This window comes from Macaca nemestrina, chromosome 15 (genome assembly GCF_043159975.1).
Source record: "Macaca nemestrina isolate mMacNem1 chromosome 15, mMacNem.hap1, whole genome shotgun sequence".
Classification (NCBI taxonomy): Eukaryota; Metazoa; Chordata; class Mammalia; order Primates; family Cercopithecidae; genus Macaca; species Macaca nemestrina.
In genome coordinates this window covers 109,489,237-109,504,194 of record NC_092139.1, presented here as the reverse complement: position 1 = coordinate 109,504,194, position 14,958 = coordinate 109,489,237, and the positions used below count along the sequence as shown (strand labels likewise).

Sequence of the window (14,958 nt, the reverse complement as noted above, 5' to 3'; positions counted from 1 at the left end):
ACCCTTCCTCTTTCTCCCCTTGAAAGGATGCATCTTTTCACTTGGTTAGGGTGGTAATTCTCAATGTTTTTTGTTAGCTTTTGTAATTTTTTTTTTTTTTTTGAGACAGGGTCTTGCTCTGCTGCCCAGGCTGGAGTGCAGTGGCATAGTCATGGCTCACTGCAGCCTCCACCTCCCAGGCTCAAGCCATCCTCCCACCTCAGCCTCCTGAGTAGCTGGGACCACAGGTGCATGCCACCATGCATGGCTAATTTTTGTATTTTTCCTAGAGGTGGGGTTTTGCCACATTGCCCAGGCTAGTCTTGAACTCCTGGGCTCAAGTGATCCACCCACCTTGGCCTTCCAAAGTACTGGGATACAGGTGTGAGCCACTGCACTCGGCTACTGTAGCTTTTTTCTCTGGTTCTAACTCTGCTGTTATGGCCTGACACTCAAATATTCTGTCTTGAGGGCCTAGAAAAGCAATGTTTTCCTTTAGTATAACTTGATTCTGTACTTTAGGCTTTTCTTGATGTGCCTGAATTGTTTCATTTAACCAGGAAATTTCTCATGCTTTTAACTAAGAAACAGGTATTCCCCAGTTGAAGGTGCTAGTTTTTGTTTTGTTTTGTTTTTTTGAGATGGAGTCTTGCTCTGCTGCACAGCCTGGAGTGCAACAGCACGATCTCGGCTCACTGCAACCTCCGCTTCCTGGGTTCAAGCGATTCTCCCTGCCTCAGCCTCCCAAGTAGCTGGCATTACAGCCACCCACGACCACACACAGCTAATTTTTGTATTTTTAGTAGCGACGGGGTTTTGCCATGTTGGCCAGGCTGGTCTTGAACTACTGACCTCAGGTGATCTGCCGCCTCGGCCTCCCAAAGTGCTGGGATTACAGTCGTGAGCCACCGCGCCCAGCTGGTGCTAGTTTTCTTATTTACATTCCACTATAATATGATGGAAACTCATAACCTTGGACACACTCTTCCTGTGTCTGATGAAATTCACCACTTTTTCATAAAACCTGAGCTATGAAAGGGTTAAGATTTTTTGTTTTTACACCCTTGTAACCTTCTGTATTGCTTGTGACACATAAATAACAAATTGACAAATTTCCTTGTCCACTGCTGATTATAATGAACTTCCATCAGATTTTTAACCATGGGGTCAGGCGCAGTGGCTAATGCCTGTAATCCCAGCACTTTGGGAGGCCGAGGCAGGCGGATCACAAGGTCAGGAGATCAAGACCATCCTGGCTAACATGGTGAAACCGTCTCTACTAAAAATTAAAAAAATTAGCCGGGCGTGGATGCACGTGCCTGTAATCCCAGCTGCTTGGGAGGCTGAGGCAGGAGAATTGCTCGTACCCAGGAAGCAGAGGTTGCAGTGAGCTGAGATCACACCACTGCACTCCATCCAGCCTGGGCAACAGAGTGAGACTCCGTCTCAAAAAAAAAAAAAAATTAATAGTCTAAAAAAAAAGATTTTCAACCATGGTTGTTCCAAGTCTTTGTCATCCATGGTTCTGATTCTTCTCTAAAAGCATTTGCAATCAGATTCATGAAAAGACTCTAACAAGTAATCTTAAATACAAGTTTCTAAAAAGTTAAAAACTTTAAGATCAATGAACTAAATAAAAATTTTTCAGAACTCTAATGAAGAAACTGATGAATTCCTGAAATCTAGTCAAAATCAAACAGAACTCAATTAAAAACTGATGAAGATAATTTTCTTTTCTTTTTTTTTTTTTTTTTTTTTTTTGAGAGAGGGTCTCGCTCTGTCATCCAGGCTCACTGCAGCCTCAACCTCTTGGGCTTAAGCAAGCCTCCTACCTCAACATCCTGTGTAGCTGAGACTACAAGCACATGTCACCATGCCCAGCTATTATAATCTTTTAAATTTTTTCGTAGAGGTAGGATCTTGCTATACTACCTAGGCTGGTCTCAAACTCCTGAGCTCAAGCAATCCTCCTGCCTTGGCCTCCCAAAGTGCTGAGATTACAGGCATGAGCCACCCTGCCAGGGTAATGTTTTTATGACATATATTTGAAACATTATTGGTTCTTTACTTGTTTTGTTTTCTAAATTTAAGGAAACTTTTTCTCTTAAGCTATCCATAGTTTACAGCAATTCCTTAAGAAACACTTTTGTAAAGAGAGGTGGAAACATTTACTTTTTCTCCCAATTTAATCCATCTAAAAATTGAAAACTATTCATAAGTATTCTTTTTGTTTTGTTTTGTTTTTAGACAGGGTCTCCCTCTGGAGTGCAGTGGTATAATCATGGCTCACTGTAGCCTTGACCTCCCAGGCTCAATCAGTTCTCCTGCCTCAGTCTCCCAAGGGTCTGGGAGTACAGGCATGTGCCACTACACCCAGATAATTTTTGTATTTTTTAGTAGAGATGGGGCATGTTTCCCAGGCTGATCTTGAACTCCTGGGTTCAAGTGATCAGGTTGCCATGGCCTCCCACAGTGGTAGGATTATAGGCGTGAGCCACCATGCTGGCCTATTCATGAGTATTCTTACGGCAATGTGGTTATTTGCAAAAGTCCAGTAAGACTTTGCTCTCTCTCTTTTTTTATTTTGAGACAGAGTCTCACTCTGTTGCCCAGGCTGGAGTGCAGTGGCACGATCTCAGAACTTGCAACCTCCGCCTCCCGGGTTCAAGTGATTCTTGCGCCTCAGCCTTCCCAGTAGCTGGGATCACAGGCGAGCACCACTATGCCTGGCTAATTTTTGTATTTTTAGTAGAGATGGGGTTTCACCATGTTAGCTTAGGCTGGTCTCGAACTCCTGGCCTCAAGCGATCTGCCCAGCTTGGCCTCCCAATGTGCTGAGATTATAGGCGTGAGCCACTGCACCCAGCCTGCTCTCTATTATAACAGAATACAATAAATACTGCTTATATTACCACAGCTTTAACTAGAATATCATACTTGAAAATGTGCATAGAAAGCCTGCCTTCAAAGATTCCCAGCCTTACAGTGAATGAGTAAAATATGTCACTTCCTGGCAGGCCCAGGAACCTTATGACTGTGCAGTAAAATCTAAAGTCTGCCTTGGTTTTCCTTCCTAGCCTCAAACGGTTTTTAAACCTGGTACTCCTATGTGATCACTGTAAAGAGAAAATTTTGTTTCTAAAAAAAGATATAGTATACCTGTTACTAGACTGTAGCCCTGTGCATTGCTTTTGAGTTCTCATTACCTACTTGTATACTGGATTAGCTCCTGAATTCTAGATTCCTCCAATCCAACTTTCTTCCATGAAATTATTAAAAATGGGCACTGCTCTGTTCCTGAAGCCCTGTAAGTTGAAACTAGATGAACTTTAATGGACAAACCTTGTGCCTAATGTATGGGTCACACAGAAAGTTCACCAAACCTCTCAATGCCGTAACCAGAGACATTCAAACTGCAAACCAGGATAAGAAGTTGATGGTTTCATACCGTAGATAGCTTTTCCGAAGACACTGGAACAAGATTCCATATCATTTTGAGACTCTTACCTGTTTTTTGTTTGTTTTGTTTTGTTTTTGAGAAGGAGTCTCACTCTGTTGCCCAGGCTGCAGCGCAGTGGCGCAATCTTGGCTCACTGCAAGCTCCGCCTCCCGGGTTCACGCCATTGTCCTGCCTCAGCCTCCCAAGTAGCTAGGACTACAGGTGCCCGCCACCACGCCCGGGTTAATTTTTTTTGTATTTTTAGTAGAGACGTGGTTTCACCATGTTAGCCAGGATGGTCTCGATCTCCTGACCTCGTGATCCACCCATCTTGGTCTCCCAAAGTGCTGGGACTATAGGCGTGAGCCACCGCACCCGGCCAACTCTTATCCGTTTTAATGTCTCCTTTTTTTCACTTGGCAGGATAATGGTGTAATTGAAATTTCACAATCAGTAGCTTCTGCTGGTAACTTGACAGAATCTGACTCAAGAGATCCTTTAAGCCACTTCGTGGATGACTTTGGCAACATCCCTAACAGAACTGTTGATCACAACAAACAACAAAACCCTAAAAAACTGTTGCTCACTCTCTGTTTTAACTCAACCCAGTTATGGCATAGTAGGTGGTAAAAACTGAGCTATATTATCTATTCACAAATGTTGGTGCTATTGCTAATACTACATACTGTACCTGGATACATTCCTCTGGGAAGCTGAGACCCAAATACAAAAAATAAAGCAGGCCTCATGGTTACAACAGGTCTCATCTAATTCCCAACGGGCATCTGACTTATTCAATTGGTTGTCTTTAAGCCTAGGTTCATGTCTCAGAATTTTTTTATATTTTTATTTTTATTTATTTTATTTTTTTTTTGAGACAGGGTCTCACTCTGTTGTCCAGGCTGAAATGCAGTGGTGCCACCTTGGCTCACTGCAGCCTCGACTTCTGAGGCTCAAGCAATCCTCCTGCCTCAGCCTCCCCAGTAGCCTGGGACTATAGGCTCATGCCACTGTGCCTGGAGAATTTTTGTACTTGTTTTTGTAGAGATGAGGTTTTGCCAAGTTGCCCAGGCTGGTCTCGAACTCCTGGGTGCAAGCAATCCACCCACCTTGACCTCCCTAAGTGCAGGGACTACAGGCATGAGCCACCATGCTGGGCCTCTTAAAACTATAATGCAAACTGAGATTATCATATTGCTATTAATATTACTTCCTATTTTCCTATTTATTTATTTTATATTATTTTTGGAGACAGAGTCTCATTCTGTAGCCCAGGTTGGAGTGCAGTGGCACCATCTTGGCTCACTGTAACCTCTGCCTCCCAGGTTCAAGTGATTCTCCTGCCTCAGCCTCCCGAGTAGCTGGGATTACAGTTGCACACCACCACATCTGGCTAATTTTTGTATTTTTTGTAGAGACGGGGTTTCGTGATGTTGTCTAGGCTGGTCTCGAACTCCTGGGTTCAAGCAATCTGCCTGCCTTGGCCTCCCAAAGTGCCGGGATTACAGGGGTGAGCCATCATGCCCAGCCCTATTTTCTTTTTAAACTTTATACCTGTTACTTTTTAAATTTTTGGTGAGGTACCACTCCTAACAGAATAATGCTGACCCAGAAGTTTGCAATGATAGCAAATGCCTATGGAACAGCCAAAATTGAACTTAATAATGAACTCCAGGTAGACTTATCTTGAGAGCCACTGCTTCCAAACCTCCCTTGCTGCTCAAATGTGGCTAAAAGGTATTTGGGGTTTTTTGAGACAGGGTCTTGCTCTGTCACCCACGTTGGAGTGCAGTGGTATAATCACAGCTCACTATAACCTCAGACTCCCGGGCTTAAGTGATTCTCTACCCAACTCTCCCCCACACACTCCCCAACCAATGCCTGGATAATTTTTTTTTTTTTTTGAGATGGAATTTTGCTCTTGTTGCCTAGGCTGGAGTGCAATGGTGTGATCTCAGCTCACCACAACCTCCGCCTACCCGGTTCAAACAATTCTCCTGCCTCAACCTCCCTAGTAGCTGGGATTACAGGCATGTGTCACTATGCCCAGCTAATTTTTGTATTTAATTTAATTTAATTAATTAATTAATTTTTTTGAGACGGAGTCTCACTCTGACACCCAGGCTGGAGTGCAGTGGCATGATCTTGGCTCACTGCAAGCTCCACCTTCCCGGCTCACACCATTCTCCTGCCTCAGCCTCCCGAGTAGCTGGGACTATAGGCGCCTGCCACCACGCCTGGCTAATTTTTTGTATTTTTAGTTGAGACAGGGTTTCACCATGTTGGCCAGGATGGTCTCGATCTCCTGACCTCATGATCTGCCCGCCTCGGCCTCCCAAAGTGCTGGGATTACAGGCATGAGCCACCATGCCCGGCCCTGCCCGGATAATTTTTGTATTTTTTGTAGAGATAGGGTTTTGCCATGTTGCCCAGGCTGGTCTCGACCTTCTGGACTCAAGTGATACTCCCTCCTTGGCCTCCCAAAGTGCTGGGATTACAGGCGTGAATCACTTGCTCCCAGCCACTACAAGGGTTTTGATACTGACTCCTCGTCACCAATAATTCCCTTCAACGTGGCAAGAGACCAACAACCCAAGATAGGTCCATCCCAGCACTGGGGGACCTAACTACAGGATGACCGATCATAAGTCTTTTGGAGAAAGATCTTGACCAAAAGGGGGAAATATGAAAGCTGTTAGAATCAAAACAGAGTCGTTTGTGTTAAAAACTCTGACAAATTTAAAGCATGATTCTCCAATGGGAAAAAAACAAGAACAACTCTGACAAAACCAAGGAAGGTCATGAAAAGAGGGTTCTCATGCACAAATGACTGATAACAAGATCAGAAAAAATGCAAAAACCACAACCCTGCACAGAGACCATTGCAGACTTACACAGAAAAATATTTCTGTGAGGACATCTGCCCTGCAACTGCCTGTCCAACCTCAGACTGGCACCACTCTTACTATTCATCCTTGTAGCCAAGGATAACTATCTCAAAATAATTATGCAATCCTCATTTTTCCTTTCAAAACCTTACCAAATACGTACAGAGGTTACTATGGCACACATATTCTCACTACAATGTCTATTCCCAAGTAAACATCATTTTTTTAGAGTCTCTCACTCTGTTATTTAGGTTGACAGTACCTACCACATTCTAGGCACTGTTCTAGAGGCAGGAATACAGCAATAAATAAGACAAGCAAAAATCTCTGCACTCTTGGTACTTAGGTCTCTAGTAGGGATAAAAAACAATCAATACATTTGTAAAACAATCACAGAAGGATGAGAGGGTGTCGGTCAGGTGCAAGATTACATAAAGTGGTCAGGAGAGCTCTCACACTCAGATTACAACTCCCCAATGTTACCAATGTGAAATCAAGGCACAGAAAAATGAGGTGACTGCCCAAAGTCACACAGCTATTGCCAGGCCGAACCAAGAGTCTGTTTGGCTCTAAGTCCAGTGCTCTGTCTTCTGACTCTTCCTAAATGAGCACAGGCTACCTGAGATCAGAGTTGGCTACTGAACTACCAGGAGATCTGCCCCAGGGGAGAGATGCTCAGTTACAGACAGTGAGGGGCTGCAGAGGTCATCCGGAGAACCCCCTACCCCCAAGCAGACGAGTAAGTGAAACCTAGAGAAGGAATAGTTCAAGTTCACCCAGGACCCTCCACATTCCACCTCCTGCTCCAAACTCAAGGGAACCAGAACCAGGCTAGGGCAAAACTTTAGGGGACAAGGAGAATACCAGACAGCTGGCAATGACTGAAGCAGGGAAGTGGGAAAGAAAACCCAGAACAGCAGACTGCGGGACAGGTCCTGCTTTCTCTACTGTTACACTCACTTTTTCAGCCTCTCAATCCCGATCCTGCCCTGTGCGTCCCCCGGAGCTCCTCCTGGCTCAGCATGAGGCTCTGAACTCCTGCAAGGTACCTGGTAGTGGCGGGCCTTGAGTCGGCTACCGGGGTCGGGGGCCCGGGTGGTTGACCCCGAGCCTTCGGGGCTCCCGGAGGAGGGAGCGAGCCCTTTCAAGGAACAGAGGCGTCCAGGTCCACGAAACTCCCTCCCCACCACCTGCGGCCGGTTCGGGGCCCTCGGTTCTCTCACTATCCTCCCCAGGAACCTGCAGCCCCCCGCCCCTACCGCCACCTACCTGGCCAGGCGGTGCATGAAGGGCAGGTGGCCGAGTCCTGTGCGAGCAGCTGGGCTCGAAGTTCCAAGAGGCTAACAGCAAACGCACTGAAAGCAGCAGCACCCAGCTAGCAACCAAGAGCAGACCGCCGAGCGCCGTCCCGCCCACCGCGCTGCTCCCGGCCAATGAGCGCGAGCCGCGACGCCGGGCTCCGCTGGCCTCACTTCCGGCCCTGCCCCACCGCCCCGCCCCGCTCCTCCCCGCCCCGCCCGACTCTGGCGTACCTCCAGCGCGCTGTCTGCCCCGGCCGCGTCCTACCCCTCCTGCGGGCACCGGGTACGTGGCCCTGGATTTAGCTTGGGTTGAAGGAAGTTAAATCTGCAGGTGGGGTCTGTGCCCAATTTAAGGTGTGAATCAGCAAACAGGGGCCCCAGCTCCTGTCGGCCGGGTGACCTTTTGCACGCCCTCCTCGAAACTGTGTCGTCGTCTGTGGCCGAGTTTTTAGATTTTAGATCGCAAGGTGACTTTAGTGGGCAGTGACTAGCACGTTTTTTCTTTTTTAAGGACCTCACACAGACGCAGTGCAGGGTTCGGGAATCCCTTGCTTGCCCCTCCGCTCCAACTAATAAACCAAGTGCGTCGGGGGCTTCCCCGTCCGTTCGTTAGGCCGAGTGCAGCCCCACTTTTACGCAGGATCAGGACAGCCAGACCCGAGGAGGCAGCGTGGCGTGGCCATCTCCGGGCCCGGGGCCCCTGCCGGGGGGAAAGGAAGCTAGAGGCCCGGTCTGGGTTGAGCTTAGACCTCATGCCGGGGGCCGAGCTGGACATGCATTCCCAAGATTTACCCACAAGGGTGCATAAACACCAGTTCCGATGATGGCTGTATGGGAAGGGACAGAGGGGACCTACTTTAGCCAGGGAAGGGCTGAGGCTGGGACAGTTTCGTTCTGATAGGAAAGTTGAGAATTTGACCCTCCTTGCCTGGAAAGTTTACCTCTATCCACCTCCATGTGAGGCGAGGGAGCAGGTCAACTGCCTCTCGGAGCACTTGGAACGCAGCAGCCCCAACCCCTAGGCCTTTCTTTGCCCTGCCAGCCCCAGGATGGCCTGACTGGTGTTCTCTGAGTACAGCTGAGGCACCCAGCTGACTCCCTGAGTGCTGTTTCAAGAACGAATCCTGTCCCGTCCCTCCCTCCCTGAGGAGGCCATCAGTCTCCTTGCTGAAACAATCCCCTGTCCAACTGGCTGAGAAACCAGCTCCTGGTAGACAAGGCAGTACGGTGTTTTTGGAGAACCCACGCAGGTATGTGAGTGTATCATTTTATTTCCTTATTCTATTTCAACAATGGAGTATATGGCTCCATATGAATAGCTTCAACTGTCATCCATTTCCTCAACAATTATGCTCTCTGTCTCCAGGTCTCATTCTCTCTCCATTTCTGGGCCTTCAAGTCCTGAGGATCAGTTTCTGATGTGGGACAGGGATACAGCCACCCCTCCCAGGCAGCTGGCAGCAAAACATGAGAGGAAAACAGAGAGGTAGGGCCAACCATGGGGGCATCACACTTCCAGAGCCCAAAACAGGCAAGAATGGTCAGGCAAGAACAGAGGTGCTCCTGAGAATAGTGGGATGGATTCTAAAATTGGGTCCTGAACACCTGGGCTAGGTAGTTGCTATTCAACAGGGAACTATTCCAAGGAAGGGGCAAGGAGGAGAGCCAGGGAGGCAGCCAGAGAGGTGCGGAGGAAGCAAACTACCCTCACACACACCTCTGGACTGCAGTGTCTCTGGGTGCAACCACCCACCAGAGGACCTCTGACCACTGCCACAGCCCCCCAAAAAGTTTTTTTTTTTTTTGGAGACATAGTCTCACTCTGTTGCCCAGGTTGGAGTGTGCAGTGGCACAATCTTAGCTCTCTGCTCACTGCAACCTCCGCCTCCCGGGTTCAAGCGATTCTCCTGCCTCAGCCTCCCAAGCAGCTTGGATTACAGGCGTGCACCACCATGCCCAGCTAATTTTTGTGTTTTTAGTAGAGATGGGGTTTCACCATGTTGGCCAGGCTTGTCGCAGAACTCCTGACCTCAAGTGATCCACCCACCTTGGCCTCCCAAAGTGCTGGGATTACAGGTGTGAGCCACTGTGCCCAGCCCCCAAGCTTTCTTTTCTTTTTTTTGAGATGGAGTCTTGCTGTGTCACCCAGGCTGGTGTGCAGTGGTGTGATCTTGGCTTACTGCAGCCTCTGCCTCCCAGGTTCCAGTGATTCTCCTGCCTCAGCCTCCTGGGTAGCTGAGATCACAGGTGCACACTACCATGCCCAGCTAATTTTTGTATTTTTTAGTAGAGATGGGGTTTCACCATGTTGGCCAGGCTGGTCTGTAACTCCTGACCTCAGGTGATCCACTGACCTCGGCCTCCCAAAGTGCTAGGATTGCAGGCGTGAGCCACACGTCTGGACACCTGAAGGTAATTTTATGCAGTGTTTTAAATAATTTTGTTCATGGGCCAGGCACGGTGGCTCATGCCTGTAATCCCAGCACTTGGGAGGCCAAAGCAAGCAGATCACCTGAGCTCAGGAGTTTGAGACAAGCCTGGGCAACATGGTGAAACCCTGTATCTACAAAAAACTTCAAAAATTAGCCAGGCGTGAGAGCTACTTGGAGCTACCTTCAAGTAGCTGAGACTGGTGTAGCTCACTTGCAGTCTCAGCTACTTGGAGGGTTAAGGCGGGAGGATCCCTTGGGCCCAGGAGGTGAAGGCTACAATGAGCTATGTTCACACCACTGCACTCCAGCCTGGGTGACAAAGCAAGATGCTGTCTTAAAAAAAATAATAAATAAAAGAATATTAAAAATATAATTTTATTCATGAAACAAAATTTTTTGGTTTTTTTCTGGGACAGAGTCTTGTTTTGTCGCCCAGGGTGGAGTACAGTGGTGTGATCTCGGCTCACTGCCCTCCACATCCCCGACTCAAGCTATTCTTGTGCCTCAGCCTCCCGAGTAGCTAGGACTACAGGCACATGCCACCACACCCAGCTAATTTTGGTATTTTTCAGAGATGAGATTTCACCATGTCGGCCAGGCTGGTCTCAAACTCCTGGCCTCCAGTGATCTGTCTGCCTAGGCTTCCTAAAGTGCTGGGATTACAGGCATGAGCCACCGCACTTGGCCTATTCATGAAACAAAGTTTTGACTACATTTTGACTGCAACTCATCACATGAAGTTAGGTATGGAATTTTCCACCTGTAGCATCACATCAGCACTCAAAAAGTTTCAGATTCAGAGCACTTTGGATTTCTAATTTTTGTATTAGGGATGCTCAACCTGTACTACAACTACCTTAACACTCCTAGCTGATGTGAGGATTAAATATAATGCATGTAGCCAGGCATGGTGGCTCACGCCTGTAATCCCAGCACTTTGGGAGGCTGAGGCAGGCGGATCACAAGGTCAGGAGTTCGAGACAAGCCTGTCCAATATGGTGAAACCCTGTCTCTACTAAAAATACAAAAAGAAAATAGCTGGGCCTGGTGGCAGGCGCCTGTAGTCCCAGCTACCCGAGAGGCTGAGGCAGGAGAATTGCTTGAACCCAGGAGGCGGAGGTTGCAGTGAGCCAAGATTGTGCCACTGCACTCCAGCCTGGGTGAGAGAATATCAAAATAAAAAAATATGTATTTATACATACATATATATATAATGCTTGTAATGTGCCTAGTCTTTGTAGGAACTTAATATTAACAGGACACGGCATTGCTGTTGTCAACACTGTTAATTATCCTCACTGACCCCTGCTTACTTTAGAAGACAAGACTATAGTGCACCTATGTCCTGAAGCATGATGCCACAGCTTCTTACGGCCTGGGAAAGCTTGCCCAGGCCAAGGCTCCCAGATGCAAGAAAGGATACAGCATGTCCTGCAGGGGTGGCTGGCCTGAGGAGGTGCTAAGGGGAAGGCCCTCCAAAGAGGCCTGCAGGGTCTGGGCCATGCTGTGGTCAGCCAGGTGTCCCATGCTCTGGAGCTGCAGGGAGAAGAAGGCAGGGAAGACAGGCCTCCTCGGTGCCCACTCCACTTAGGCCCTAACTGCCTCCATCCTCTGTACTTCCAGCCTCCCATTCCTTGGCTGCTGTGGTCAGAGCTCCCACCCTCCAAGAGAAGATGGTCTTGAGGATCTAGCTTTACAGTGGCTGCATGGCCTCCCCTTCCCACCCACCTGCTGGAAGAAGCCATGCAGGGCCTGGAGTGTGGTGTTCGAGAGGGTAGACAGGTCAGCCAAAGCCACACCTTGCAGAACATCACCCACCTCTTCATGAGAGAGGACACTGCTACTCCGGTACCGCATAAACTGGCCAAGGAAGAGAAGCCCCAAACACCCAGTGATTTGGCATCTCCATCATAGACATCTGCTGTGCCCCAACTTTAGGGGACACTGTCCTGAGGCCCACAGAACCTGCCTGCCTTCAAGGAGCTCAGAGTTAGTGGGCAGAGGTGGGGTTATGTCATGGGGAAGTGGGGTAAGTAAGGCAAACTGTGAGATCCTGAGAGAGTTGGCCCTCCTGGCCCCTTTGGCCTTGGCTCCCTCCTCTCCAACATTGCACTGAACACTCAGGGCCAAAATCAACTACGTGTGGCTCCCCTGACATACCACCATGTGCTCTTGTACCTGTTGTTCTTACTCTACTACCTGGAACACCTTTCCTCCTCTCTGCCTATTAATCTCTCAAGCCACAGCTAAAATGTTTCCTTCACTGCTGAGAAGCTATTACTCTTTCCTCTTTGTTCCTACACCAACCACTGATGTACTTGTTGATCCACTTTGCTGTCATTCTTAGGCTCGCTGCTTTGTTATTTATTCAAGGGGCACTTACTGTGTGCCTCGCAGTTAGCATCTCCTCTACTCTACCACTTGTAGTGTCATATTTACATTACTAGTTTACTTGTCTATCCTCCTCTTTAGACTGAGGGACCCTAAAGGCAGAGTATCTGGTTCATTGACGTCCTTAGTATCTAGCAGACCTGGCATGTGGTAGACAGGCCCTGATCAACATGTCATGAGAGAAGTAGGGGAAAGGGTGTCGGGGTCCCCTGGCGTGAGGAGATATGGGCATTCAGAGGAATTCTTTCAGCAGGCCCCTTGTAGGGTGAAGGCCCGCCCAGCCCTTCCACCTTCTTTGAGGATTAGGGTTTCCTAAAGTAAGGAGACCCTGGCGTCTTCAGCACCACCCAGCTCATGACACTCCTCAGACCACAAGATATCCTTTCGGCACTTACCAGGGTCATGAGCCTCAAAATCTCAGGTCTGAGGAAGGAATTCTCTCCAGCATCCAACAGTGTAAACAGCAAAAACCGATTCCAAGGCTGGGAGGCCACGTGAAGAGCTTCAACAAACACTGGGTTGTTAATGCTTCCAAGGCCTTGCCTTGGGACACTGCTCAAGAGGACTTTCTACTATTGGCTTAAAAAGGGGCTACCCAGTTAGAGACAGGGCACTGGAGAAGCTGACCCAAGGAGGGTTCTTTCTTTGCTGTGCTTCTAATCCACCTATGTTGGCTGGCTCAGTGAAACTATATACGCCATGATTGTGGAAGGCAGGTAGTAAGAAGGGCTCTGCCACTTAAGAGCATTGTGACCTTGGTTGGGCACATCATTTGACCTCTCTGAACATTATTGATCTCATCTGTATAATGGGCATGACTGCCCTTGCAGTGCTGCTAAAAGAATTAAACAAAACAGGCCGGGCGCAGTGGCTCACGCCTGTAATCCCAGCACTTTGGGAGGCTGAGGCGGGCGGAACACTAGGTCAGGAGATCGACACCATCCTGGCTAACACGGTGAAACCCCGTCTCTACTAAACATACAAAACAAAAATTAGCCGAGCGTGGTGGTGGGTGCCTGTAGTCCCAGCTCATCAGGAGGCTGAGGCAAAAGAATGGCATGAACACAGGAGGCGGAGCTTGCAGTGAGCCGAGATCGCGCCACTGGACTCCAGCCTGGGCTACAGAGCGAGACTCCGTCTCAAAAAAAAAAAAAAAAAAAAAAAGAATTAAACAAAACAAGTGTGAGTCACACAAGGGGATGGGAGGCTGGAACAGAAGGATGGAAGGGTATGGCTCCCTCTAATCTCTCTCATGGAAACATCAGAGAATGTGGAGAGTTTCTACCTATGTCTGGGCTCCGGGCATCCAGGTAGTCAAGCAAGGCTTCTAGGCAGCCAACACAGGCCTGGGACAATAGAGGGTCCTTCTGCAGAAAATAAATAAATAAATAAATAAATAAATAAATAAATAAATAAATAAAATTCAGGTCATGTTTTGCTACCAGTGGCTTTTGGTGCCAACCAAGAAAAAACATTTGGTTTTCAGAGTTATTTGGATTTCAGAATTTCAGATTTGGGATTATAGCCCTGTAGATAATCAAGAAATGTTTGTTGGCTTAATCTCTCACCCTCATAACAGAGCACAGTGCTTATACTGTGTGATTTACCTACATTCAAGACAGTGCTTTGGGCGAGGCACAGTGGCTCACGCCTGTAATCCCAGCACTTTGGGAGCCCAAGGTGCCCGGATCACCTGAGGTTGGGAGTTTGAGACCAGCCTGGTCAACATGGTGAAACCCCATCTCTACTAAAAATACAAAAATTAGCCGGGTGTGGTGGTGCACACTTGTAGTCCCAGCTACTGAGGAGGCTGAGGCAGGAGAATTGCTTGAATCCGGGTGGCGGAGGCTGCAGTGAGCTGAGATTGCACCACTTGCACTCCAGCCTAAGCAACAGAGCTAAACTCCATTGCGGTGGCTTACGCCTGTAATCCCAGCACTTTGGGAGGCTGAGGTGGGTGGATCACGAGGTCAGGAGTTCAAGAGCAGCCTGGCCAAGATGGTGAAACCCTGTCTCTACTAAAAATACAATAAAATAGCCAGGCGTGGTGGTGGGGGCCTGTAATCCCAGCTACTTGGGAGGCTGAGGCAGAGAATTGCTTGAACCCGGGAGCAGAATGAGCCACAATCACTCCACTGCACTCCAGTCTGGGTGACAGAGCGAGACTCCATCTTAAAAAAAAAAAACAAAAAAGAGTGCTTTGTTTCAGAAAAGAAGATGGACCCTGGGCCACACTAAAATATTCATAGATTACAGACCCTGGAAGAGCCTCACAGTTTACTTAAGCCAGTGGGTTTCAACCTTTTTTTTTTTTTTTTAAAGCAACAGGACCTTTCATCAAAATTGTATGCTTTATTTTTTATTTTATTTTATTTTTTTTTTGAGACGGAGTCTCGCTGTGTCGCCCAGGCTGGAGTGCAGTGGCCGGATCTCAGCTCATTGCAAGCTCCGCCTCCCGGGTTTTTACGCCATTCTCCTGCCTCAGCCTCCCGAGTAGCTGGGACTACAGGTGCCTACCACCTCGCCCG

At 48.1% G+C, this 14,958-nt stretch overlaps 2 protein-coding genes and 1 long non-coding RNA gene across 11 annotated transcripts in view; 1 reads left to right on the top strand and 2 right to left on the bottom strand.

Annotated features, from left to right (window-relative positions):
* LOC105464364 (coiled-coil domain containing 134) overlaps positions 1 to 7,716 on the bottom strand; it is a 31,958-nt gene extending 24,242 nt beyond the window's left edge. For 3 of the 4 annotated variants that reach the window (XM_071080658.1, XM_011712198.3, XM_011712196.3), the window contains exon 1: positions 7,576 to 7,716. In XM_071080658.1, the coding sequence (XP_070936759.1) occupies positions 7,576 to 7,592 (17 nt within the window). In that variant the 5' untranslated portion in view covers positions 7,593 to 7,716. Of the gene's footprint in view, positions 1 to 7,266; positions 7,356 to 7,575 lie in introns of all 4 variants that reach the window. The other variant, XM_011712195.3, reaches the window with a different exon arrangement.
* Positions 7,717 to 7,800: 84 nt separating this feature from the next.
* LOC105464367 (uncharacterized) lies at positions 7,801 to 13,597 on the top strand. Of its 2 annotated transcripts, XR_976796.3 has the most exons (4): positions 7,801 to 7,890; positions 8,650 to 8,857; positions 8,974 to 9,093; positions 11,663 to 13,597. It is a non-coding gene; the product is annotated as an uncharacterized lncRNA (long non-coding RNA). The 2 variants fall into 2 exon arrangements; XR_011614175.1 differs by having other exon boundaries at positions 8,974 to 13,597.
* The window catches only part of LOC105464366 (meiotic double-stranded break formation protein 1), a 102,845-nt gene continuing 96,808 nt past the window's right edge, over positions 8,922 to 14,958 (bottom strand). For 3 of the 5 annotated variants that reach the window (XM_071080654.1, XM_071080652.1, XM_071080655.1), the window contains 5 exons: positions 13,716 to 13,797; positions 12,826 to 12,932; positions 11,768 to 11,899; positions 11,463 to 11,575; positions 8,922 to 9,061 (listed from right to left, as the gene is read on the bottom strand). In XM_071080654.1, the coding sequence (XP_070936755.1) occupies positions 9,016 to 9,061; positions 11,463 to 11,575; positions 11,768 to 11,899; positions 12,826 to 12,932; positions 13,716 to 13,797 (480 nt within the window). In that variant the 3' untranslated portion in view covers positions 8,922 to 9,015. Of the gene's footprint in view, positions 9,062 to 11,462; positions 11,576 to 11,767; positions 11,900 to 12,825; positions 12,933 to 13,715; positions 13,798 to 14,958 lie in introns of those variants that run through there. The other 2 variants (XM_071080653.1, XR_011614172.1) reach the window with 2 other exon arrangements.